Consider the following 25,581-nt stretch of genomic DNA (forward strand, 5'->3'; position numbering starts at 1 on the left):
TCAATGACGGCCTGGGAACAGTGGGTTACCTGCCTTGTTCAAGGCAGAATGACAGATTTGTACCTTGTCAGCTCGGGATTCAATCTTTCAACCATTCAATTACAAGTCCAACACTCTAACCAGTAGGCGACCTGCCGCCCATGAATACAATGCAGTTACCAATACTATCATCAATACTATTATCAATACAATACTACTACCAATACAATACTATTACCAATACAATACTATTATGAATACAATACTATTATGAATACAATACTACTGCCAATACAATACTATTACCAATACAATACTATTATGAATACAATACTATTATCAATACAAGACTATTATCAATACAATACTACTACCAATACAATACTATTACCAATACAATACTATTATGAATACAATACTATTATGAATACAATACTACTACCAATACAATACTATTACCAATACAATACTATTATGAATACAATACTATTATGAATACAATACTACTACCAATACAATACTATTACCAATGCAATACTATTATGAATACAATACTATTATGAATACAATACTACTACCAATACAATACTATTACCAATACAATACTATTATGAATACAATACTATTATCAATACAATACTACTACCAATACAATACTATTACCAATGCAATACTATTACCAATACAATACTATTACCTATACTCTTACCAATACAATACTATTACAAATACTATTATCAATACAATACTACTACTAATATTTGTATCAATATAATACTATTGCCAATACAATACTATTACATATACTATTATCAATACAATACTATTACTAATACTATTACTAATACTATACTATTACCAAATACTATTAAGAATACAATGCAGCTACCAACACTATTATCAATACTATTATGAATACAATACTAATAAGAGTACAATACTACTACCAATACTAATAAGAGTACAATGCTACTACCAATACAATACTATTACCTATACTAATATCAATACAATACTATTATCAATACAATACTACTACCAATACAATACTATTACCAAATACTATTACCAATATCATTATCAATACAATAGTATTACCGATACAATACTATTACCAAATACTATTAACAAGACTATTATCAATACAATACTATTACCAAATACTATTACCAATACTATTATAAATACAGTACTATTACCAATACAATGATATTATCAAAACTATTATGAATGCAATACTATTACCAATACTTTTACCAATATTATTACCAATACGATACTATTACCAATACTATTATGACTATCAAAATCAAATCAAATCAAATCAAATGTATTTATATAGCCCTTCGTACATCAGCTGATATCTCAAAGTGCTGTACAGAAACCCAGCCTAAAACCCCAAACAGCAAGCAATGCAAGTGTAGAAGCATGGTGGCTAGGAAAAACTCCCTAGAAAGGCCAAAACCTAGGAAGAAACCTAGAGAGGAACCAGGCTATGTGGGGTGGCCAGTCCTCTTCTGGCTGTGCCGGGTGGAGATTATAACAGAACATGGCCAAGATGTTCAAATGTTCATAAATGACCAGCATGGTCGAATAATAATAAGGCAGAACAGTTGAAACTGGAGCAGCAGCACAGTCAGGTGGAAGTTGAAACTGGAGCAGCAGCATGGCCAGGTGGGCTGAATACAATACTATAACCAATACAATACTTTTACCAATACAATACTTTTACCAAATACTATTACCAATACAATACTTTTACCAATACTGTTATGAATAAAATACAATTGCCAATACTATTACCAATACTATTATGAAAAACAATACTAGTACCAATACTATTACCAATGCTGTTACAAATACAATACTATTATCAATACAATACTATTGCCAATACTATTATCAATACAATACTATTACCAATACTGTTATGAATATAATACTATTTACAATACTATTACCAATATTGTTATGAATACAATGGTATTATCAATATGATACTATTACCTATACTATTATGAATACTATTATAGTACCAATACCATTACCAATACTGTTATGAATACAATACTCTTACCAATACAATACTATTACCAATACTATTATCAGTACAATACTATTATCAATACTAAACTATTATCGATACAATACTATTATCAATACAATACTAGTACCATTACTGATACCAATACTGTTATGAATACAATACTATTACCGATACTATTATGAATACAATACTATTACCAATATTATTAAGAATACAATACTAGTACCAATGCTGATACCAGTACTGGTAAGAATACAATACTATTATGAATAAAATACTATTATGAATACAATACTAGTAAGATTACTATTAAGAATACACTACTATTAGCAATACTATTATGAATACAATACTATTACCAATATTATTAAGAATACAATACTAGTACCAATGCTGATACCAGTACTGGTAAGAATACAATACTATTATGAATAAAATACTATTATGAATACAATACTAGTAAGATTACTATTAAGAATACACTACTATTAGCAATACTATTATGAATACAATACTATTACCAATACTATTAGAAATACAATACTATTACCAATACTAATAGAAATGCAATACTATTGCCAAATACAATTATCAATACAATACTATTATCAAATACTATTATGAATACAATACTATTACCAATACTATGATCAACACTATTACCAATACTAGTATCAATTCAATACTACCATCTACTCTCTCGTTACCAATAGAAAGCTGTTCAGCTTTTAAAAGTTGAGAGAAAATGCTGTATGTACCTCGTTTTATTGAAGTAGTCATTCTGCTGGTTCCGATAAAACACTGAGAATCTCAACATCCTACCAGCTATTCCCTCGGCCTTCTCCAGCAACTGTATCAGATGCACAGTAGAGTAGTCTGGGGAAAAAATACAAATAATAATAGTTATTTGAATCAAATCAAATCAAAGTGTATTTGTCACGTGCCCCGAATACAACAGGCTCTAACTGTAATTTCACCTTACAGTGAAATGCTTACTTACAGGCTCTAACCAATAGTGCAAAAAGGGTATTAGGTGAACAATAGCTAAGTAAAGAAATATAAACAACAGTAAAAAGACAGTGAAAAACAGTAGGGTTAGGGTTAGGACCTCCCGGTCGTGGCCGGCTGCGACAGAGCACGAACCCAGAGTCTCTGGAGGCACAGCTAGTGCTGCGATGCAGTGCTCTAGACCACTGCGCCACCCGGGAGGCTCCAACTGTAGATCCTTTTGAGGATCTCAGGACCCATGCCAAATCTTTTTAGTTTCCTGAGGGGGAATAGGCTTTGTCGTGCCCTCTTCACGACTGTCTTTGTGTGTTTGGACCATTCTAGTTTGTTGGTGATGTGGACACCAAGGAACTTGAAGATCTCAACCTGCTCCACTACAGCCCCATCGAAGAGAATGGGGGTGTACTCGGTCCTCCTTTTCTTGTAGTCCACAATCATCTCCTTAGTCTTGGTTACGTTGAGGGATAGGTTGTTATTCTGGCACCACCCGGCCAAGTCTCTGACATCCTCCCTATAGGCATTCTCGTCGTTGTCGGCCATGCAGTCGTGGGGGAACAGGGAGTATAGGAGGGGACTGAGCACGCACCCCTGGGGAGCTCCAGTGTTGAGGATCAGCGTGGCAGATGTGTTACTCACCACCTGGGGGCGGCCAGTCAGGAAGTCCAGGATCCATTTGTGGAGGGAGGTGTTTAGTCCTAGGATCCTTAGCTTAGTGATGAGCTTTGAGGGTACTATGGTGTTGAACGCTGAGCTGTAGTCAATGAATAACATTCTCACATAAGTGTTCCTTTTGTCCATGTGGGAAAGGGCAGTGTGGAGTGCAGTAGAGATTGCATTATCTGTGGATCTGTTTGGGCAGTATGCAAATTGGAGTGGGTTTAGGGTTTCTGGGATAATGGTGTTTATGTGAGTCATTACCAGCCTTTCAAAGCACTTCATGGCTACGGACGTGATTGCTACGGTTATGTAGTCAATTAGGCAGGTTGTTCTTGGGCACAGGGACTATTGTGGTCTGCTTGAAACAGACCAAACTTGCACTTTTTCCATTCCACAGGGGATTAAAACCTGAGGAAGTTGTCATTTGGTTGTCAGTTCGGTGCAAGTTGGTTGCCAGTTGATTGTCAGTTGGTTGTTGTGACCCTGGAGGACTGGAGCCGTCTGCCTCAATGACGATGACTTTGGTGCTATTCTAGTCCTCCATTGTCACACCCTGACCATAGTTTGCTTTGTATGTTTCTATGTTTTGGTTGGTCAGGGTGTGATCTGAGTGGGCATTCTATGTTGGATGTCTTGTTTGTCTATTTCTATGTCTGGCCTGATATGGTTCTCAATCAGAGGCAGGTGTTAGTCATTGTCTCTGATTGGGAACCATATTTAGGTAGCCTGAGTTTCACTGTGTGTTTGTGGGTGATTGTTCCTGTCTCTGTGTTTTGCACCAGATAGGACTGTTTTAGGTTTTCGCACGTTTGTTGTTTTGTTAGTTTATTCGTGTACAGTTTCTTTATTAAAGTACAATGAATAACAACCACGCTGCATTTTGGTCCGCCTCTACTTCACCTAAAGAAAACCACTACATCCATCAAGAAATCACTGTCACATCTCTGCTGCTATTTACCTCTAAACCATCAGCTGTCTCTCTGCTCATTGACATGGTTATTCCCTTAATTAAACTCTCTCTCCCACCTGCTCTCTGTAATTCTCCCACCAGCTCTCTGTAATTCTCCCACCTGCTCTCTGTAATTCTCCCACCAGCTCTCTGTAATTCTCCCACCAGCTCTCTGTAATTCTCCCACCAGCTCTCTGTAATTCTCCCACCAGCTCTCTGTAATTCTCCCACCAGCTCTCTGTAATTCTCCCACCAGCTCTCTGTAATTCTCCCACCAGCTCTCTGTAATTCTCCCACCAGCTCTCTGTAATTCTCCCACCAGCTCTCTGTAATTCTCCCACCAGCTCTCTGTAATTCTCCCACCAGCTCTCTGTAATTCTCCCACCTGCTCTCTGTAATTCTCCCACCAGCTCTCTGTAATTCTCCCACCAGCTCTCTGTAATTCTCCCACCAGCTCTCTGTAATTCTCCCACCAGCTCTCTGTAATTCTCCCACCAGCTCTCTGTAATTCTCCCACCAGCTCTCTGTAATTCTCCCACCAGCTCTCTGTAATTCTCCCACCAGCTCTCTGTAATTCTCCCACCAGCTCTCTGTAATTCTCCCACCAGCTCTCTGTAATTCTCCCACCAGCTCTCTGTAATTCTCCCACCAGCTCTCTGTAATTCTCCCACCAGCTCTCTGTAATTCTCCCACCAGCTCTCTGTAATTCTCCCACCAGCTCTCTGTAATTCTCCCACCAGCTCTCTGTCCCACCATTCTCCCACCAGCTCTCTGTAATTCTCCCACCAGCTCTCTGCTAATTCTCCCACCAGCTCTCTGTAATTCTCCCACCAGCTCTCTGTAATTCTCCCACCAGCTCTCTGTAATTCTCCCACCAGCTCTCTGTAATTCTCCCACCAGCTCTCTGTAATTCTCCCACCAGCTCTCTGTAATTCTCCCACCAGCTCTCTGTAATTCTCCCACCAGCTCTCTGTAATTCTCCCACCAGCTCTCTACATCTTCATACACTCCCTCTCCTGTTTCTCTCTATTTCATTACTCTTTCTTTTCTGTTTCTCACCCCCTCGCTCCTCCCCTTGTTCTCACCTGCAGTGTAGAATTCGATGATCTCACTCCATTCAGAGACAGCATAGTTCCCGTCACTCTGTTTGGAGGCAGTCTGGACAGCTACAGTGTAATCTGTCCTGGGGCTCAGGAACCAGTGGCCTCTCACTGTCATGGGCAGTGGCACCACCTTCGCCACCAGCTTAGTGGGGACATCCTGAAACACAGGGACAGACAAGCATTATAGTGGAGACATCCAAAAACACAGGGACAGACAGCCAGTTTAGTGGGGACATCCTGAAACACAGGGACAGGCAGCCACCAGCTTAGTGGGGACATCCTGAAACACAGGGACAGACAAGCATTATAGTGGAGACATCCAAAAACACAGGGACAGACAGCCAGTTTAGTGGGGACATCCTGAAACACAGGGACAGGCAGCCAGCAGCTTAGTGGGGACATCCTGAAACACAGGGACAGGCAGCCAGCTTAGTGGAGACATCCTGAAACACAGGGACAGGCAGCCACCAGCTTAGTGGGGACATCCTGAAACACAGGGACAGACAACCATTATAGTGGAGACATCCGAAAACACAGGGACAGACAGCCAGTTTGGTGGGGACATCCTGAAACACAGGGACAGGCAGCCAGCAGCTTAGTGGGGACATCCTGAAACACAGGGACAGACAACCATTATAGTGGAGACATCCTGAAACACAGGGACAGGCAGCCAGCAGACTTAGTGGTGAAACACAAGAACTAACAACAAGCTTAGTGAGGACATCCTGAAACGAATGGACAGACATCTAGCTTAGAGGAGACATCCAGAAAAATGGAGACCAACAACCAGCTTCGTGGGAACATCCTTAAACACAGGGACAGAAAACCAATGTAATTGGGACGTCCTGAAACACAGAGACAGACAACCAGCTTAGTGGGGACATCCTGAAACACAGAGACAGACAACCAGCTTAGTGGGGACATCCTGAAACACAGAGACAGACAACCAGTGTAGTGGGGACATCCTGAAACACAGAGACAAACAACCAGTGTAGTGGGGACATCCTGAAACACAGAGACAGACAACCAGTGTAGTGGGGACATCCTGAAACACAGAAACAGACAACCAGTGTAGTGGGGACATCCTGAAACACAGAGACAAACAACCAGTTTAGTGGGGACATCCTGCAGTCCATCTTATAATCTCCACCCGGCACAGCCAGAAGAGGACTGGCCACCCCACATAGCCTGGTTCCTCTCTAGGTTTCTTCCCTGGTTTTGGCCTTTCTAGGGAGTTTTTCCTAGCCACCGTGCTTCTACACCTGCATTGCTTGCTGTTTGGGGTTTTAGGCTGGGTTTCTGTACAGCACTTTGAGATATCAGCTGATGTACGAAGGGCTTTATAAATAAATTTGATTTGATTTTTGATTTGATTTGATCCTGAAACACAGAGACAGACAACCAGCTTAGTGGGGACATCCTGAAACACAGAGACAGACAACCAGCTTAGTGGGGACATCCTGAAACACAGAGACAAACAACCAGCTTAGTGGGGACATCCTGAAACACAGAGACAGACAACCAGCTTAGTGGGGACATCCTGAAACACAGAGACAAACAACCAGCTTAGTGGGGACATCCTGAAACACAGAGACAGACAACCAGCTTAGTGGGGACATCCTGAAACACAGAGACAGACAACCAGCTTAGTGGGGACATCCTGAAACACAGAGACAGACAACCAGCTTAGTGGGGACATCCTGAAACACAGAGACAGACAACCAGCTTAGTGGGGACATCCTGAAACACAGAGACAGATAACCAGCTTAGTGGGGACATCCTGAAACACAGAGACAGACAACCAGCTTAGTGGGGACATCCTGAAACAGAAGCATACAACCAGCTTAGTGGGGACATCCTGAAACACAGGGAAAGACAACCAGCCAGCTAATTAGGAACATCCTGAAAAATTGATAGAGACACTCAGTTTAGTGGAGACATCTGGAAATACAGAGACAGACAACCAGCTTAGTGGAGACATCCTGAAACGCCAGAACCAGTCATCCACCGCAGGAGCCTCGTTCTGACTCTGATGCCAAGGAGCCAGAACCGGCTGATACCCCAATACACACTGGAAAGGAGAGAAGTTAGTGGAGGAGTGGCGAAGTGAGTTCTGGGCCATCTCTGCCCAGGGCACAAACGCTGCCCAGTTCCCCAGGCCGGTCCTGGCAATAAGACCTCAGAAACCTACCCACATCCTGGTTAACTCTCTCCACCTGCCCGTTTCTCTTGGGGTGAAAACCTGAGGTAAGGCTGACCGAGACCCCCAGACGTTCCATGAACGTCCTCCAGACTCTCAAAGTGAACTGGGGACCCTGATCAGACACTATATCCTCAGGCACCCCATAGTGCCGGAAGACGTGTGTAAACAGGGCCTCCGCAGTCTGTAGGGCCGTCAAAGGGAGGAGATGACAGTACTTAGAAAAATGATCCACAACGACCAGGATCGTGGTGTTACCCTGTGAAGGTGGAAGATCGGTTATGAAATCCACCGACAGGTGCGACCACGGCCGTTGTGGAATGGGTAAGGGTTGTAAACTTACCTCTGGGCAGGTGCCTAGGAGCCTTACGCTGGGCGCACACCGAGCAGGAGGAAACATAAACCCTCACATCTTTAGCCAAAGTGGGCCACCTGTACTTCCCACTAAGACAGCGCACCGTCCGACCAATCCCAGGTTGACCAGAGGAGGGTGACGTGTGGCCCCAATAGATCAGCCGGTCGCGGACAGCAGACACTCGACAGTACCAAGCAGATGGTCGACACTTCCGGCGCCGACAGAGATGGCCCCCTCGCTTCACGTTCCTAGGAAACTATGCAGTTTTTTGTTTTTTTACGTTTTATTTCTTACATTAGTACCCCAGGTCATCTTAGGTTTCATTACATACAGTCGAGAAGAACTACTGAACATAAGATCAGCGTCAACTCACCATCAGTACGACCAAGAATATGATTTTCACGAAGCGGATCCTGTGTTCTGCCTTTCAACCAGGACAACGGAATGGATCCTATGCGGCGACCCAAAAAAACGACTCCGTAAAAGAGGGAAACGAGGCGGTCTTCTGGTCAGACTCCGTAGACGGGCACATCGTGCACCACTCCCTAGCATTCTTCTCGCCAATGTCCAGTCTCTTGACAACAAGGTTGATGAAATCCGAGCAAGGGTAGCATTCCAGAGGGACATCAGAGACTGTAACGTTCTTTGCTTCACGGAAACATGGCTCACTGGAGAGACGCTATCGGAGCCGGTGCAGCCAGTGGGTTTCTCCACGCATCGCGCCGACAGAAGCAAACATCTTTCTGGTAAGAAGAGGGGCGGGGGTGTATGACTTATGGCTAACGAGACATGGTGTGATGAAAGAAACATACAGGGACTCAAATCCTTCTGTTCACCTGATTTAGAATTCCTCACAATCAAATGTCGACCACATTATCTACCAAGAGAATTCTCTTCGATTATAATCACAGCCGTATATATCCCCCCCCAAGCAGACACATCTATGGCTCTGAACGAACTTTATTTGACTCTTTGCAAACTGGAATCCATTTATCCGGAGGCTGCATTCATTGTAGCTGGGGATTTTAACAAGGCTAATCTGAAAACAAGACTCCCTAAATTTTATCAGCATATCGATTGCGCAACCAGGGGTGGAAAAACCTTGGATCATTGTTACTCTAATTTCCGCGACGCATATAAGGCCCTGCCCCGCCCTCCTTTCGGAAAAGCTGACCACGACTCCATTTTGTTGATCCCTGCCTACAGACAGAAACTAAAAAAAGAAGCTCCCACGCTGAGGTCTGTTCAACGCTGGTCTGACCAAGCTGACTCCACACTCCAAGACTGCTTCCATCACGTGGACTGGGAGATGTTTCGTATTGCGTCAGATAACAACATTGACAAATACGCTGATTCGGTGTGCGAGTTCATTAGAACGTGCGTTGAAGATGTCGTTCCCATAGCAACGATTAAAACATTCTCTAACCAGAAACCGTGGATTGATGGCCGGTGTGTTTACGGACGTATTCAATCAATCCCTATACCAGTCTGCTGTTCCCACATGCTTCAAGAGGGCCACCATTGTTCCTGTTCCCAAGAAAGCTAAGGTAACTGAGCTAAACGACTACCGCCCCGTAGCACTCACTTCCGTTATCATGAAGTTCTTTGAGAGACTAGTCAAGGACCATATCACCTCCACCCTACCTGACACCCTAGACCCACTCCAATTTGCTTACTGCCCAAATAGGTCCACAGACGATGCAATCTCAACCACACTGCACACTGCCCTAACCCATCTGGACAAGAGGAATACCTATGTGAGAATGCTGTTCATCGACTACAGCTCGGCATTCAACACCATAGTACCCTCCAAGCTCGTCATCAAGCTCGAGACCCTGGGTCTCGACCCCGCCCTGTGCAACTGGGTACTGGACTTCCTGATGGGCCGCCCCCAGGTGGTGAGGGTAGGCAACAACATCTCCACCCCGCTGATCCTCAACACTGGGGCCCCACAAGGGTGCGTTCTGAGCCCTCTCCTGTACTCCCTGTTCACCTACGACTGCGTGGCCACGCACGCCTCCAACTCAATCATCAAGTTTGACACAACAGTGGTAGGCTTGATTACCAACAACGACGAGACGGCCTACAGGGAGGAGGTGAGGGCCCTCGGAGTGTGGTGTCAGGAAAATAACCTCACACTCAACGTCAACAAAAATAAGGAGATGATTGTGGACTTCAGGAAACAGCAGAGGGAACACCCCCCTATCCACATCGATGGAACAGTAGTGGAGAGGGTAGCAAGTTTAAGTTCCTCGGCGTACACATCACAGACAAACTGAATTGGTCCACTCACACAGACAGCATCGTGAGCTCTTCAACCTCAGGAGGCTGAAGAAATTCGGCTTGTCACCAAAAGCACTCACAAACTTCTACAGATGCATAATCGAGAGCATCCTGGCGGGCTGCATCACCGCCTGGTACGGCAACTGCTCCGCCCACAACCGCTCGTGTAGTGGAGTATATCAGAATGTCATCGATATACACCACTACACCCTGCCCGTGCAGGTCCCTGAAAATCTTGTCTACAAAGGAAGACTGATGGCGCATTTATCAAATCATACGGCATGACGAGGTACTCAAAATGCCCTGAGGTGGTACTAAACACCATCTTCCACTCGTCTCCTTCCCGGGTGCGCACCAGGTGGTACGCGCTCCTGAGATCCAGTTTTGTGAAGAAGTGCGCCCCGTGAATTGACTCAATCGCAGTGACAATAAGAGATAGCGGGTAACTGAGCCTCACCGTGATATGTTTGAGACCACGGGCACAGACCTCCATCCTTCTTCTTCACAAAAAATAAACTTGAGGAGACGGGTGAAGTGGAGGACCAACTGTACCCCTGACGCAGGGATTTGGAGACATATGTCTCCATAGCCACCGTCACCGCTTGCGACAGGGGATACATGTGACTCCTGGGAAGTGCAGCGTCTACCAGGAGATTTATCGCACAATCCCCCCATCGATGGGGTGGTAATTGAGTCGCCTTCTTTTTACAGAAGGCGAGAGCCAAATCGGCATATTCGGGAAGGATGTCCACAGTGGAGACCTGGTCTGGACTTTCCACCGTAGTAGCATCATCGGAAACCCCTACACACCTCCATGAGCACTCTTGCGACCACCCTGTGAGAGCCCTCTGTTGCCATGAAATGGTGGGGTCATGATGAGCCAACCAGGGAAGGCCCAGTACCACGGGAAACGCAGGAGAGTCAATGAGAAAGACACTGATTCTCTCCTCATGACTCCCCTGCGTCACCATGGCCAGGGAGATAGTGGCTTCCCTGATTAGCCCGGACCGCAGTGGTCGACTATTGAGAGTGTGAACTGGGAAAGGTCTAACCACAGGAATAATGGGGATCGCTAAACTAAGAGCGAGCGCTCTGTCAATAAAATTCCCAGCTGCGCCTGAACCGACAAGCGCCTTATGCTGGGAATGCGGGGGGAAATCAGGTAAACAAACAGGTACAAACAGTTGGACAACAGAGGACTCTGGGTGAGAGTGGTGCAGACTCACCTGGGGTGACGCCAGAGTGCCCTGCCTGCTGCCTCGACCCCCAGAGGGACCAACCCGGCACCGACCGGCAGTGTGCCCTCTGCGGCCACAGATGTTGCACAAACTGGAACCCCCTCCGGTCTCCCTATGCACTGCCCCTCCCAGCTCCAAAGGTTCAGGAGAGGGGGTGTGAGGGGATGGAACCACCAGACCCCTATCTGAACGTCCGCGGGTAGCCAGCAGGTTGTCCAGCTGGATGGAAAGGTCCACCAGCTGATCCAATGTGAGGGTGGTGTCTCTGCAGGCCAACTCCTGACGGACGTCCTCGCGCAGACTGCAACGGTAGTGGTCGATCAGGGCCATATCGTTCCATCCCACACCGACAGCCAGGGTCCTAAACTCCAGAGCAAACTCCTGGGTGCTCCTCGTCTCCTGCCTCAGCTGGAAGAGGCGCTCACCCACCACTCTACCCTTGGGCTGGTGGTTGAAGACCGCCGGAAACGGCGGGTGAACTCTGTGAAGTCCTCCAACGCCGCTTCTCCTTCTCCCCACATGCCGTTGGCCCACTCCAGAGATCTCCCTGAGAGGCACGAGATGAGGGCGGACACCATCTCCCTTCCCGAGGGAGCCGGGTAAACGGTGCCCAGGTATAGGTCCAGCTGTAACAGGAAACCCTGGCACCGTGCCGCCGTCCCATCATACTCCCCGGGAAGGGCAAGACGCATCGCACTGGGACTAGTTGCAGGACTGAGTAGTAGAGGTTCGGATTGCGTTGTTGAAGGCGCTGGAGGACCTCCCTTTCTCTCCCAACGGTCCAGGGTCTGGATAACTTGATCCATGATGGCGCCGAGATGGTGGATTACTTTCGCTTGATCCTGGATGCGCTCCTCGACCCCTATACCAGGGGCACCTGTTCCTGCTGATTCCATAGTAGGTCGGGAATTCTGTAAGGGGTGCGTAACTGGTGGCAAGGAAGTCAAACGCAGGAGAGCAGAACTTGTTGAATAGCCGGAGCAGTTTAATATATAAAACTAACGGCATACAAAACAACAAACACATGGGTACAAAACCCGTAGCGCACCCGTCACATATAGCACAAGAACTTACAATAAACAATTCCTGACAAGGACATGGGGGAAACAGAGGGAACATAAACAACATGTAATTAGGGAATTGAAACCAGGTGTGTGTGAAAACAAGACAAAACAAATGGAACATGAAAAATGGATTGGCGATGGCTAGAAGACCGGTGACGTCGACAGACGAACACCACAAAAAACAAGGAGAGGAACCGACTTCGGTAGAAGTCGTGACAAGTCTTAGCTATTACCCACTATGCACTATCCACTAGCCACTACAGTCTTAGCTGTTACCCACTACGCACTATCCACTAGCCTCTACAGTCTTAGCTATTACCCACTGCGCACTATCCACTAGCCACTACAGTGTTAGCTATTACCCACTGCGCACTATCCACTAGCCACTACAGTGTTAGCTATTACCCACTACGCACTATCCACTAGCCTCTACAATCTTAGCTATTTCCCACTATCCACTAGCATCTACAGTCTTAGCGATTTCCCACTACACACTATCCACTAGCCTCTACCCTGTAGTCAGGCTCAGAAATGCCACTGGAGGCTTAAGGGATTAACAGATGATCTACCCCATCAAATCATTGAGAGCAGAACCCAAAGGTCAGAGTTCTATTAGGGATATATCAAATCAGTGAGAGCAGAACCCAAAGGTCAGAGTTCTATTAGGGATATATCAAATCAGTGATGGCAGAACCCAAAGGTCAGTGTTCTATTAGGGATAGTGTTACATACACATACAGCTGAAGACAGAAGTTTACATACACTTAGGTTGGAGTCATTAAAACTCGTTTTTCAACCACTCCACACGTTTCTTGTTAACAAACTATATTTTTGGCAAGTCGGTTAGGACATCTACTTTGTGCATGACACAAGCAATTTTTCCAACAATTGTTTACAGACAGATTATTTAACTTATAATTGATTGTATCACAATTCCAGTGAGTCAGAAGTTTACATACACTAAGTTGAATGTGCCTTTAAACAGCTTGGGAAATTCCAGAAAATTATGTCATGGCTTTAGAAGCTTCTGATAGGCTAATTGACATAATTTGAGTCAATTGGAGGTGTATTTGTGGATGTATTTCAAGGCCTACCTTCAAACTCAGTGCCTCTGCTTGACATCATGGGAAAATGTAAAGAAATCAGTCAAGACCACAGAAAAATAATTGTAGACCTCCACAAGTCTGGTTCATCCTTGGGAGTAATTTCCAAACGTCTGAAGGTACCATGTTCAACTGTACAAACGATAGTACGGAAGTATAAACAACATGGGACCACGCAGCCGTCATACCGCTCAGGGAGGAGACGCGTTCTGTCTCCTAGAGATGAGCGTACTTTGGTGCGAAAAGTGCAAATCAATCCCAGAACAACAGCAAAGGACCTTGTGAAGATGCTGGAGGAAACAGGTACAAAAGTATCTATATCTACAGTAAAATGAGTCCTATATCGACATAACCTGAAAGGACACTCAGCAAGGAAGAAGCCACTGCTCCAAAACCACCATAAAAAAGCCAGACTACGGTTTGCAACTGCACATGGGGACAAAGGTTGCACTTTTTGGAGAAATGTCCTCTCGTCTGATGAAACAAAAATATAACTGTTTGGCCATAATGACCATTGTAATGTTTGGAGGAAAAAGGGGGAGGCTTGCAAGCCGAAGAACACCATCCCAGCTGTGAAGCACGGGGGTGGCAGCATCATGTTGTGGGGGTACTTTGCTGCAGGAGGGACTGGTGCACTTCACAAAAATAGATGGCATCATGAGGTAGGAAAATTATGTGGATATATTGAAGCAACATCTCAAGACATCAGTCAGGAAGTTATAAAGCTTGGTCACAAATGGGTCTTCCAAATGGACAATGACCCCAAGCATACTTCCAAAATGGCCTAAGGACAACAAAGTCAAGGTATTGGAGTGGCCATCACAAAGCCCTGACCTCAATCCCATAGACAATTTGTGGGCAGAACTGAAAAAGCGTTTGCGAGCATGGAGGCCTACAAACCTGACTTGGTTACACCAGCTCTGTCAGGAGGAATGGGCCAAAATTCACACAACTTATTGTGGGAAGCTTGTGGAAGGCTACCTGAACCGTTTGACCCAAGTTAAACAATTTAAAGGAAATGCTACCAAATACTAATTGGGTGTATGTAAACCTATGACCCACTGGGAATGTGATGAAAGAAATAAAAGCTGAAATAAATCATTCTCTCTACTATCTGACATTTCACATTCTTAAAATAAAGTGGTGATCCTAACTGACCTAAGACAGGGAATGTTTTACTAGGATTCAATTGTGAAAAACTGAGTTTAAATGTATTTGGCTAAGGTGTTTGTAAACTTCCGACTTCAACTGTACATTACCGTACAGCCCTGAAGGATGTCTGAACAATGTACTGTATAATGTACTGTATCTAACCTTGTGTTTGAACTATATGATGGACTGTATCTAACCTTGTGTTTGAACTTGTTGGAGTTATTGTGCTCCTTCTTGTTGAGGTCTATGAAGTAGTTAGTGATGTGGTCCTTGGCTCTACAGTCCATGTCCCAGTTGATCTTGAAGGAGTCGCAGGTGATGTTGGTGATCTTGACGTTCTGAGGAACAGGAAGATCCTCCTTTTCCGCGATGCTGCTGTCCTGAGAGTTGTCTCCTGCCAACACAGGAAGTAGACAACACAGGCAACAAATAGTAAATAAATCAATAAAGGCATTAGAGAGAGTGAGAGGAGATCAACATGCTTACAGGTTGCAGCTGTTGGGGATCTGCTCTGCCTCCAGCACACCTGTCTCCACTGAGAGAGAGAGAGAGAGAGAGAGAGAGAGAGAGAGAGAGAGAGAGAGAGAGAGAGAGAGAGAGAGAGAGAGAGAGAGAGAGAGAGAGAGAGAGAGAGAGAGAGAGAGAGAGAGAGAGAGAGAGAGAGAGAGAGAGAGAGAGAGAGAGAGAGAGAGAGAGAGAGAGAGAGAGAGAGAGAGAGAGAGAGAGAGAGGAGAGAGAGAGAGAGAGAGAGAGAATGGTAGAGAGAGAGAGAGAGAGAGCCCTGGGGGAGTGGCGGCAGGATAGGGAAACACAGGATGAGAAGTAGAGGGCGTGGCAGGGGCAGATGTAACAATAGTAACAGAATGGTATGGGGTATAGCTCACTGTAAGTGGTATGTAGTAACAGAATGGTATGGGGTATAGCTCACTGTAAGTGGTATGTAGTAACAGAATGGTATAATATAGCAATTAAACACTGGAATGGTAGATGTGCAGAAGATGAATGTGCAAGTAGAGATACTGGGGTGTAAAGGAGTGTTTGCTATTCCCATGTGTAACTCTGTGTTGTCTGTTCACACTGCTTTAATTTATCTTGGCCAGGTCGCAGTTGTAAATGAGAACTTGTTCTCAACTAGCCTACCTGGTTAAATAAAGGTGAAATAAAAAATATAAAAAATAAACATTATCAAGCATTTCACACATGTTGTCCAGATACTGACTGTTAGCACTTGGTGGTCTATAGCAGTTTCCCACCAGAATGGTCTTTAGGTGAGGCAGATGAACCTGTAGCCATATTACTTCAACAGTATTTTACATGAGATCCTCTCTAAGCTTTACAGGTATGTGGTTCTGAATATAAATGACCACACCTCCACCTTTGGCATTTCTGTCTTTACTGTAGATCTTATAACCATGTATTGCTATCACTTTAACATCTACGTGAGTTTCAGAGATGGTCAGAATATGAATGTCATCTGTTACTAGCAAATTATTGATTTCATGAACCTTGTTTCTTAACTGGTTGCCTCACATCCAGATGTGATTAGGAGTCCCATCTGGCGGCGGGCAATTGGCCCTGCGTCGTCCGGGTTTGGCCGGAGTAGGCCGTCATTGTAAATAATCATTTGTTCTTAACTGACTTACCTAGTTAAATAAAAAATGTAAAAATGAAGCTACATATGTTAATGTGGGCTATGTTCAACACTTTTCTGGGATGCCTGATTGTTTTTATTGCTTTACTGGGAAGCTTAGCAGAGGTAGACATGCTCAGGTTATTTATGTTAGTGCAGGGTAAGCTGCACACAGTGGATTTCCTGCTAAAGCAAACCGCCTCAGTGCTAACAGTATAACTCTCGTCAAAGACGCATGATTACTTCATACAATAGTTGTAGGATCAGCAGAGGCATTCAGGGTAGTTAGACATAAATTAGGTTACTTACATTGTGTCTTCCAACGCCCCTGGGATAATGTACATTTACTGAAGCATTATGACAACTCAGCGACACAATGGTAGGGATTCAATGAGCTGGGCTTGGGTCATTGATAAGTCATTGTCTCAACGCATCCTTATAATGCTGTGAAAGGAACCCAAATGATTTGGGTGGATCCCATCCTCCTCATAATACAAGCTTTGTTTCCAGAAGGTATCAAAATTGTCAATAAATGTTCCACCCACAGAGCTGTAATAGTCTGGTAGCCAGTTATGGAAGTCTGCTGAACCGTTCAATGCCACCATTTAGGGAGGGCAGAGGACAGATATTATGGGGCGTTTGTTGGTGTCAAGTAGAGACCCAATCAGTTCTTTAAAATACATCTTCAGCTGTTCTGAACTGCCCTTCATAATCTCATTGAATCCCACATGAACTATGATAGACTCAATTTCCTGATGAGACACCTTGACTACCACTACTACTACTAAAGACGGCGCCAGAGAAGATGGCAGATGTTTTATATCCTAACTGATTGTGTTTTAAAAAAACGTATTTTGTACATAATGTTGCTACTGCCGCTTATGACCGAAAATAACTTCTGGACATCAGAACAGTGATTTCACGAGTCCGACAAGCCCGACGTGAACGACATACTTCTTTCCCGGGAACAGGCCCAAATCCCCGTCATTTGTGTGAAGAGACGAGGGAGAAAAAGAGGATGGAGGGCAGGCTGTCTTCTGAGGATTCGTAGGCGATCGAATAAACCCCCCTGCCATCCGTTCTACTAGCTAACGTGCAATCATTGGAAAATAAAATCGACGACTTACAAGGAAGATTAAACTACCAAGGGGACATTAAAAACTGTAATAATCTTATGCTTCATGGATTCATGGCTGAACGACGACATTATCAACATACAGCTGGCTGGTTATACGCTGTATGGGCAGGGTAGAACAGCGGCGTCTGGTAAGACAAGGGGTAGAGCACAATGCATATATGTAAACAACAGCTGGTGCACGATATCTAAGGAAGTCTTGAGGTTTTGCGCACCTGAGGTAGAGTATCTCATGATAAGCTGTAGATCACACTATCTACTGTACATAGATAGTTTTCATCTGTATTTTTCGTCTACATACCACAACAGACCAATGCTGGCACTAAGACTGGACTCAATGAGATGTATTGCGCCATAAGCAAACAGGAAAAATCTTATCCAGATGCCTCGGACTTTAATGCAGGGAAACTTAAATCTGTTTTACCAAATTTCTATCATGATGTTAAATGTGCAACCAGAGGGAAAAAACCTCAAGACTACCATTACTCCACACAGAGATGGGTACAAGCTCTCTCTCATCCTCCATTTGGCAAATCTGACCATAATTCTATCCTCCTGGTTCCTGTTTACAAGCAGAAATTCAAGCAGGAAGTACCAGTGACTCGGTCAATAAAAAAGTTGTCAGATGAAGCAGATGCTAAGCTACAGGAATTTTTGCTAGCACACTGGAATATGTTCCGGGATTCTTCCGATGGCATTGAGGAGTATACCAACTCAGTCATTGCCTTCATCTATAAGTGCATCGATGACGTTGTCCCCACAGTGACTGTACGTACATACCCCAACCAGAAGCCATGGATTACAGGCAACAATCGTACTGAGCAAAAGGCTAGAGCTGCCGTTATCAACGAGCGGGACTCTAATAAGGAAGCTTATAAGAAATCCCGCTATGCCCTCTGACAAACCATCAAACAGGCAAAGTGTGTTACGACTTCCGCCGAAGTTGGCTCCCCTGCCTGTTCGGGCGGTGCTCGTCGGTCGCCGTCACCGTGCTACTAGCCGCTACCGATCCCTTTTTCGTTTGTCTGTTGGTTTTGTCTTATTAGTTTCACCTGTGTGTATTTTAGTTGAATTAGCTTCCCTATATGTAGTAGGTTGTCCCGCCCTTGTTTTGTGCGGGATTGTTTTTGTTACTCTGTTGGACTGTTTGGTTCTGTGTTTGGGCTGGTCTGTTCTATGCGCCCTGTATGTTGGCGTGACCGTTTTTGGGCCGGAGAATAAATCACTATATACTGAACCCTGCTCTCTGCGCCTGATTCCAACCCACCACTCCTAGTATCCCGTGACAAAGTGTCAATACAGGACTAAGATCAAATTGTACTAAACCGGCTCCAACGCTCGTCGGATGTGGCAGGGCTTGCAAACCATTACAGACTACAAAGCGAAGCACAGCCGTGAGCTGCCCAATGACACGAGCCTACCAGGCGAGCTAAACTACTTCTATGCTCGCTTCGAGGCAAATAACACTGAAACATGCATGAGAGAACCAGCATCCTGACGGGATGCATCTCAGCCTGGTATGGAAACTACTCGGCCTCCAACCACAAGGCACTACAGAGGGTAGTGCATACGGCCCAGTACATCACCGGGGCTAAGCTTCCTGCCATCCTGGACCTCTATACCAGGCATTGTCAGAGGAAGGCCCTAAAAATTGTCAAAGACTCCAAGCCACCCTAGTCATAGACTGCTCTCTCTGCTACCGCACTGCAAGCGGTACCGGAGCACCAAGTCTAGGTAAAAGAGGCTTCTAAACAGCTTCTACCCCCAAGCCATAAGACTCATGAACAGCTAATCAAAATGGCTACCCAGACTAATGGCTACCCAACTATATACCCACGGTATATAGCCACGCTATTGTTATTTACTACTGCTCTTTAATTATTTGTTACTCTTATCTCTTACTTTTTGGGGGGTATTTTCTTAAAACTGCATTGTTGGTTAAGGGCTTGTAAGTAAGCATTTCACTGTACAATACCTATTGTATTCGGCGCATGTGACAAATACAATTTGATTTGATTTGTTCCGGACGACCATGTGACCACGCTCTCCGTAGCTGACGTGAATAAGACCTAGACTTATTACAGGTCAACATTTACAAGGCCACAGGGCCAGACGGATTACCAGGACGTGTACTCCGAGCATGCGCTGACCAACTGGCAAGTGTCTTCACTGACATTTTCAACCTCTCCCTGACCGAGTCTGTAATACCAACATGTTTCAAGCACACCACCATAGTCCCTGTGCCCAAGAACACAAAGGCAACCTGCCTAAATGACTACAGACACGTAGCACTCACGTCTGTAGCTTGAAGTGCTTTGAAAGGCTGGTCATGGCTCACATCAACACCATTATCCCAGAAACCCTAGACCCACTCTAATTTGCATACCGCCCTAAAATATCCACAGATGATGCAATCTCTATTGCACTCCACACTGCCCTTTCCCACCTGAACAAAAGGAACACCTACGTGAGAATGCTGTTCATTGACTACAGCTCAGCATTCAACACCATAGCGTCCTCAAAGCTCATCAATAAGCTAAGGACCCTGGGACTTAACACCTCCCTCTGCAACTGGATCCTAGACTTCCTGACAGGCCATCCCCAGGTGGTAAGGGTAGGTAACAACACATCTGCCACGCTGATCCTCAACACAGGGGCTCCTCATGGGTGCGTGCTCAGTCCCCTCCTGTACTCCCTGTTCACTCATGACTGCACGGCCAAGCACGACTCCAACACCATCATTAAGTTTGACGATGACACAACAGTGGTAGGTCTGATCACCGACAACGATGAGACAGCCTATAGGGAGATGGTCAGAGACCTGGCATGTGGTGCCAGGACAACAAACTCTTCCTCAACATGATCAAGACAAAGGAGATGATTGTGGACTACAGGAAAAGGAGGACCGAGCACGCCCCCATTCTCATCGAGGGGGCTGTAGTGGAGCAGGTTGAGAGTTTCAAGTTCCTTGGTGTCCACATCAACAACAAAGTAGAATGGTCCAAACTCACCAAGACAGTTGTGAAGAGGGCACAACAAAACCTAATCCCCCTCAGGAAACTGAAAAGATTTGACATTGGTCAAGGCTTCTAAACAGCTTCTACCCCCCCCCCCTCCCATTTATGCTACTCTCTCTCATTATCTGTGTATAGTCACTTTAATAACTCTACCTACATGTACATATTACCTCGACTAACCGGTGCCCCCGCACATTGACTCTGTACCAGTACCCCCTGTATATAGTCTCTCTATTTTTATTTTACTGCTGCTCTTTAAGTACTTGTTACTTTTATTTCTTATTCTTATTCGTATTTTTTAAACTGCATTGTTGGTTAGGGACTAGTAAGTAAGCATTACTCTGTACCGGTACCCCCTGTATATAGCCTCCACATTGACTCAGTACCGGTACCCCTTGTATATAGCCTCCACATTGACTCTGTACCGGTACCCCCCTGTATATAGCCTCAACATTGACTCTGTACCGGTACCCCCCCGTATATAGCCTCCAGATTGACTCAGTACCGGTGCACCCCGTATATAGCCTCCAGATTGACTCAGTACCGGTGCACCCTGTATATAGCCTCCACATTGACTCAGTACCGGTACCCCCATGTATATAGCCTCCAGATTGACTCAGTACCGGTGCACCCTGTATATAGCCTCCACATTGACTCAGTACCGGTACCCCCATGTATATAGCCTCCACATTGACTCTGTACCGGTACCCCCCGTATATAGTCTCCAGATTGACTCAGTACCGGTGCACCCTAGTATATAGCCTCCAGATTGACTCAGTACCGGTGCACCTGTATATAGCTGCCACATTGACTCAGTACCGGTACCCCCATGTATATAGCCTCCAGATTGACTCAGTACCGGTGCACCCTGTATATAGCCTCCACATTGACTCAGTACCGGTACCCCCATGTATATAGCCTCCACATTGACTCTGTACCGGTACCCCCCGTATATAGTCTCCAGATTGACTCAGTACCGGTGCACCCTAGTATATAGCCTCCAGATTGACTCAGTACCGGTGCACCCTGTATATAGCTGCCACATTGACTCAGTACCGGTACCCCCTATAGTATATAGCCTCCAGATTGACTCAGTACCGGTGCACCCTGTATATAGCCTCCACATTGACTCAGTACCGGTACCCCCTGTATATAGCCTCCACATTGACTCAGTACCGGTACCCCCAGTGTATATAGCCTCCACATTGACTCAGCCTCTCTAAGAGCCTCTAGCCTCTTATTGTTATGTTATTGTGTTATTTTTTTATTTAGTTTATTTGGTAAATATTTTCTTACCTCTTCTTGAACTGCACTGTTGGTTAAGGGCTTGTAAGTCAGCATTTCACGGTAAGGGCGGCAGGATCAAGTGACAAATAAAGTTTGATTTGACCAATGCAGGCTACACAGCGCTCCTTCAGCCGTGGCCCTGCTGCCCTCCGGGGTCCGGTACTTACCTTCCCTGTCACTCGGCTGTATCAAGTCCAGGTTCAGGTTCTTCATCATGTCGTCACAACGGCTGACAGGGCTGCTGGTGCTGTCGTCCACACGCGGAACCTCCATGGCCTTTACAACGTCTCCTACTGTTGTCTCTTCGTGGTGCTGATCTTCACCTTCAATACACAGTCCAGTCACTCGCTGTGCTCAGTGCTCCCCGCCCCTCCTCCCCTCCCTTCCTCCTCTGATCCCCTCCCCTGCTCCTCTCGGGTCCCCTTCCAGTGCTCAAGCAGCTTCAGCACAGCAGCATGGCACGGCACTACATGGACAAACGGTCCCCGCTGAGACGCAGTGGATAAACGGAAAGAAATGGAGAAAAAGGAGGGAACATGACATTATCTATTAGACACGTTATTTAATTATTAATGCGTTACTGATGTAACAGGCCAGCCACGTGTGTTTATTCAGCCTCAGGGCAGAGAACATAGAGCAGGGATTAGCAGAAAAAAATGAATTAAATGACGGTTGATGTAACCAGATTACTCTGCTGCGCCCTGTGTCGCAGCTCCTATGAAACCTATGTCGCCTTTTCATCACGTTCATCTCTATTTTCATCACAAATAAAGGACAAGGCCAGTAAATGCTTCATTTGAAATGTGACAATATGCTGCAGGCACCTACTTTCACCTCTGGTGGTAAACCATCAGATCTAATCAAATCAAATGTTATTTGTCACATGCTTCATAATCAACAGGTGTAGTAGACCTTAAACAGGTGTAGTAGACCTTTTCCAACGATGCAGATTCAAAGATATAGATAGATAGATAGATAGATAGATAGATAGATAGATAGATAGATAGATAGATAGATAGATAGATAGATAGATAGATAGATAGATAAAAAATTGAAATAGTCACGAGGAATAAATACACAGTGAATAACGAATAATGAGTAAAGATAGCATGGCTATATACAGGAAATACCAGTACTGAGTGGAGGTACCCCTGCACATCCACTCAGTTGTGGTACTCCCTGTATATAGCCATGTTATTACCTGGTACTTCCTGTATATAGCCATGTTATTACCTGGTACTCCCTGTATATAGCCATGTTATTACCTGGTACTTCCTGTATATAGCCATGTTATTACCTGGTACTTCCTGTACATAACCATGGTATTACCAGGTACTCCCTGTATATAACCATGGTATTACCTGGTACTCCCTGTATATAGCCATGTAATTACCTGGTACTTCCTGTATATAACCATGTTATTACCTGGTACTCCCTGTATATAGCCATGTTATTACCTGGTACTCCCTGTATATAACCATGGTATTACCTGGTACCCCTGCACATTGACTCAGTACTGGTACTCCCTGTATATAGCCATGGTATTACCTGGTACTTCCTGTATATAGCCATGTTATTACCTGGTACTTCCTGTATATAGTCATGGTATTACCTGGTACTTCCTGTATATAGTCATGTTATTACCTGGTACTCCCTGTATTTGGCCATGGTATTACCTGGTACTCCCTGTATATAACCATGTTATTACCTGGTACTCCCTGTATATAGCCATGTTATTACCTGGTACTCCCTGTATATAACCATGGTATTACATGGTACCCCTGCACATTGACTCAGTACTGGTACTCCCTGTATATAGCCATGGTATTACCTGGTACTTCCTGTATATAACCATGGTATTACCTGGTACTTCCTATATATAGCCATGTTATTACCTGGTACTCCTGTTTATAACCATGTTATTACCTGGTACTCCCTGTATATAACCATGGTATTACCTGGTACCCCTGCACATGGACTCAGTACTGGTACTCCCTGTATATAGCCATGATATTACCTGGTACTTCCTGTGTATAACCATGTTATTACCTGGTACTCCCTGTATATAACCATGGTATTACCTGGTACCCCTGCACATTGACTCAGTACTGGTACTCCCTGTATATAGCCATGGTATTACCTGGTACTCCCTGTATATAACCATGGTATTACCTGGTACTCCCTGTATATAGCCATGTTATTACCTGGTACTCCCTGTATATAACCATGGTATTACCTGGTACTCCCTGTATATAGCCATGTTATTACCTGGTACTCCCTGTATATAACCATGGTATTACCTGGTACTCCCTGTATATAGCCATGTTATTACCTGGTACTCCCTGTATATAGCCATGTTATTACCTGGTACTCCCTGTATATAACCATGGTATTACCTGGTACTCCCTGTATAAAGCCATGGTATTACCTGGTACTCCCTGTATATAGCCATGTTATTACCTGGTACTCCCTGTATATAGCCATGTTATTACTTGGTACTCCCTGTATATAACCATGGTATTACCTGGTACCCCTGCACATTGACTCAGTACTGGTACTCCCTGTATATAGCCATGGTATTACCTGGTACTTCCTGTATATAGCCATGTTATTACCAGGTACTTCCTGTAATTAGCCATGGTATTACCTGGTACTCCCTGTATATAACCATGTTATTACCTGGTACCTCCTGTATATAGCCATGTTGTTACCTGGTACTTCCTGTATATAGCCATGTTGTTACCTGGTACTTCCTGTATATAGCCATGTTGTTACCTGGTACTTCCTCTATATAGCCATGTTATTACCTGGTACTCCCTCTATATAGCCATGTTATTACCTGGTACTCCCTGTATATAGCCATGTTATTACCTGGTACTCCCTGTATATAGCCATGGTATTACCTGGTACTCCCTGTATATAGCCATGTTATTACCTGGTACTTCCTGTATATAACCATGTTATTACCTGGTACTCCCTGTATATAGCCATGTTATAAAAGTACTGGAAGTGCTGGACAGCTTTGTGACATCAAATGGACTTTGGTGGTCAAGATGTGTTGGCATCTCTACTGATGGCGCAAAAGCCATGACAGGGAGACATAGTGGAGTGGTAACGTGTGTGCAAGCAGCTGCTCCTGCCACCACTTGGGTACACTGCAACATCCACCGAGAGGCTCTTCCTGCCAAGGGAATGCCTGACAGTTTGAAATAGGTTTTGGACAATGCATTGAAAATGGTTAACTTTGTTAAAGCAAGGCCCCTGAACTCTTGTGTATTTTCTGCACTATGCAATGATATGGGCAGCGACCATGTAACGCTTTTACAGGGGCAAAATATTGACACATTTTCTTTTATTCACTTGTCTGACCAAAT

General features: G+C 44.8%; 1 protein-coding gene across 1 annotated transcript in view; it reads right to left on the minus strand.

Moving 5' to 3' along the window:
* The window catches only part of LOC121839169 (phytanoyl-CoA hydroxylase-interacting protein-like), a 48,645-nt gene extending 26,075 nt beyond the window's left edge, over positions 1 to 22,570 (minus strand). The window contains exons 1-4 of the mRNA XM_042296574.1: positions 22,375 to 22,570; positions 15,336 to 15,532; positions 5,726 to 5,900; positions 2,785 to 2,902 (exon numbers count right to left, since the gene is read on the minus strand). Of these exons, the coding sequence (XP_042152508.1) occupies positions 2,785 to 2,902; positions 5,726 to 5,900; positions 15,336 to 15,532; positions 22,375 to 22,480 (596 nt within the window). The 5' untranslated portion in view covers positions 22,481 to 22,570. The remainder of the gene's footprint in view (positions 1 to 2,784; positions 2,903 to 5,725; positions 5,901 to 15,335; positions 15,533 to 22,374) is intronic.
* Between the last annotated feature and the right edge of the window lie 3,011 nt (positions 22,571 to 25,581).

The sequence above is a fragment of the Oncorhynchus tshawytscha genome, linkage group LG14, assembly GCF_018296145.1.
Source record: "Oncorhynchus tshawytscha isolate Ot180627B linkage group LG14, Otsh_v2.0, whole genome shotgun sequence".
In the NCBI taxonomy this organism is placed as follows: Eukaryota; Metazoa; Chordata; class Actinopteri; order Salmoniformes; family Salmonidae; genus Oncorhynchus; species Oncorhynchus tshawytscha.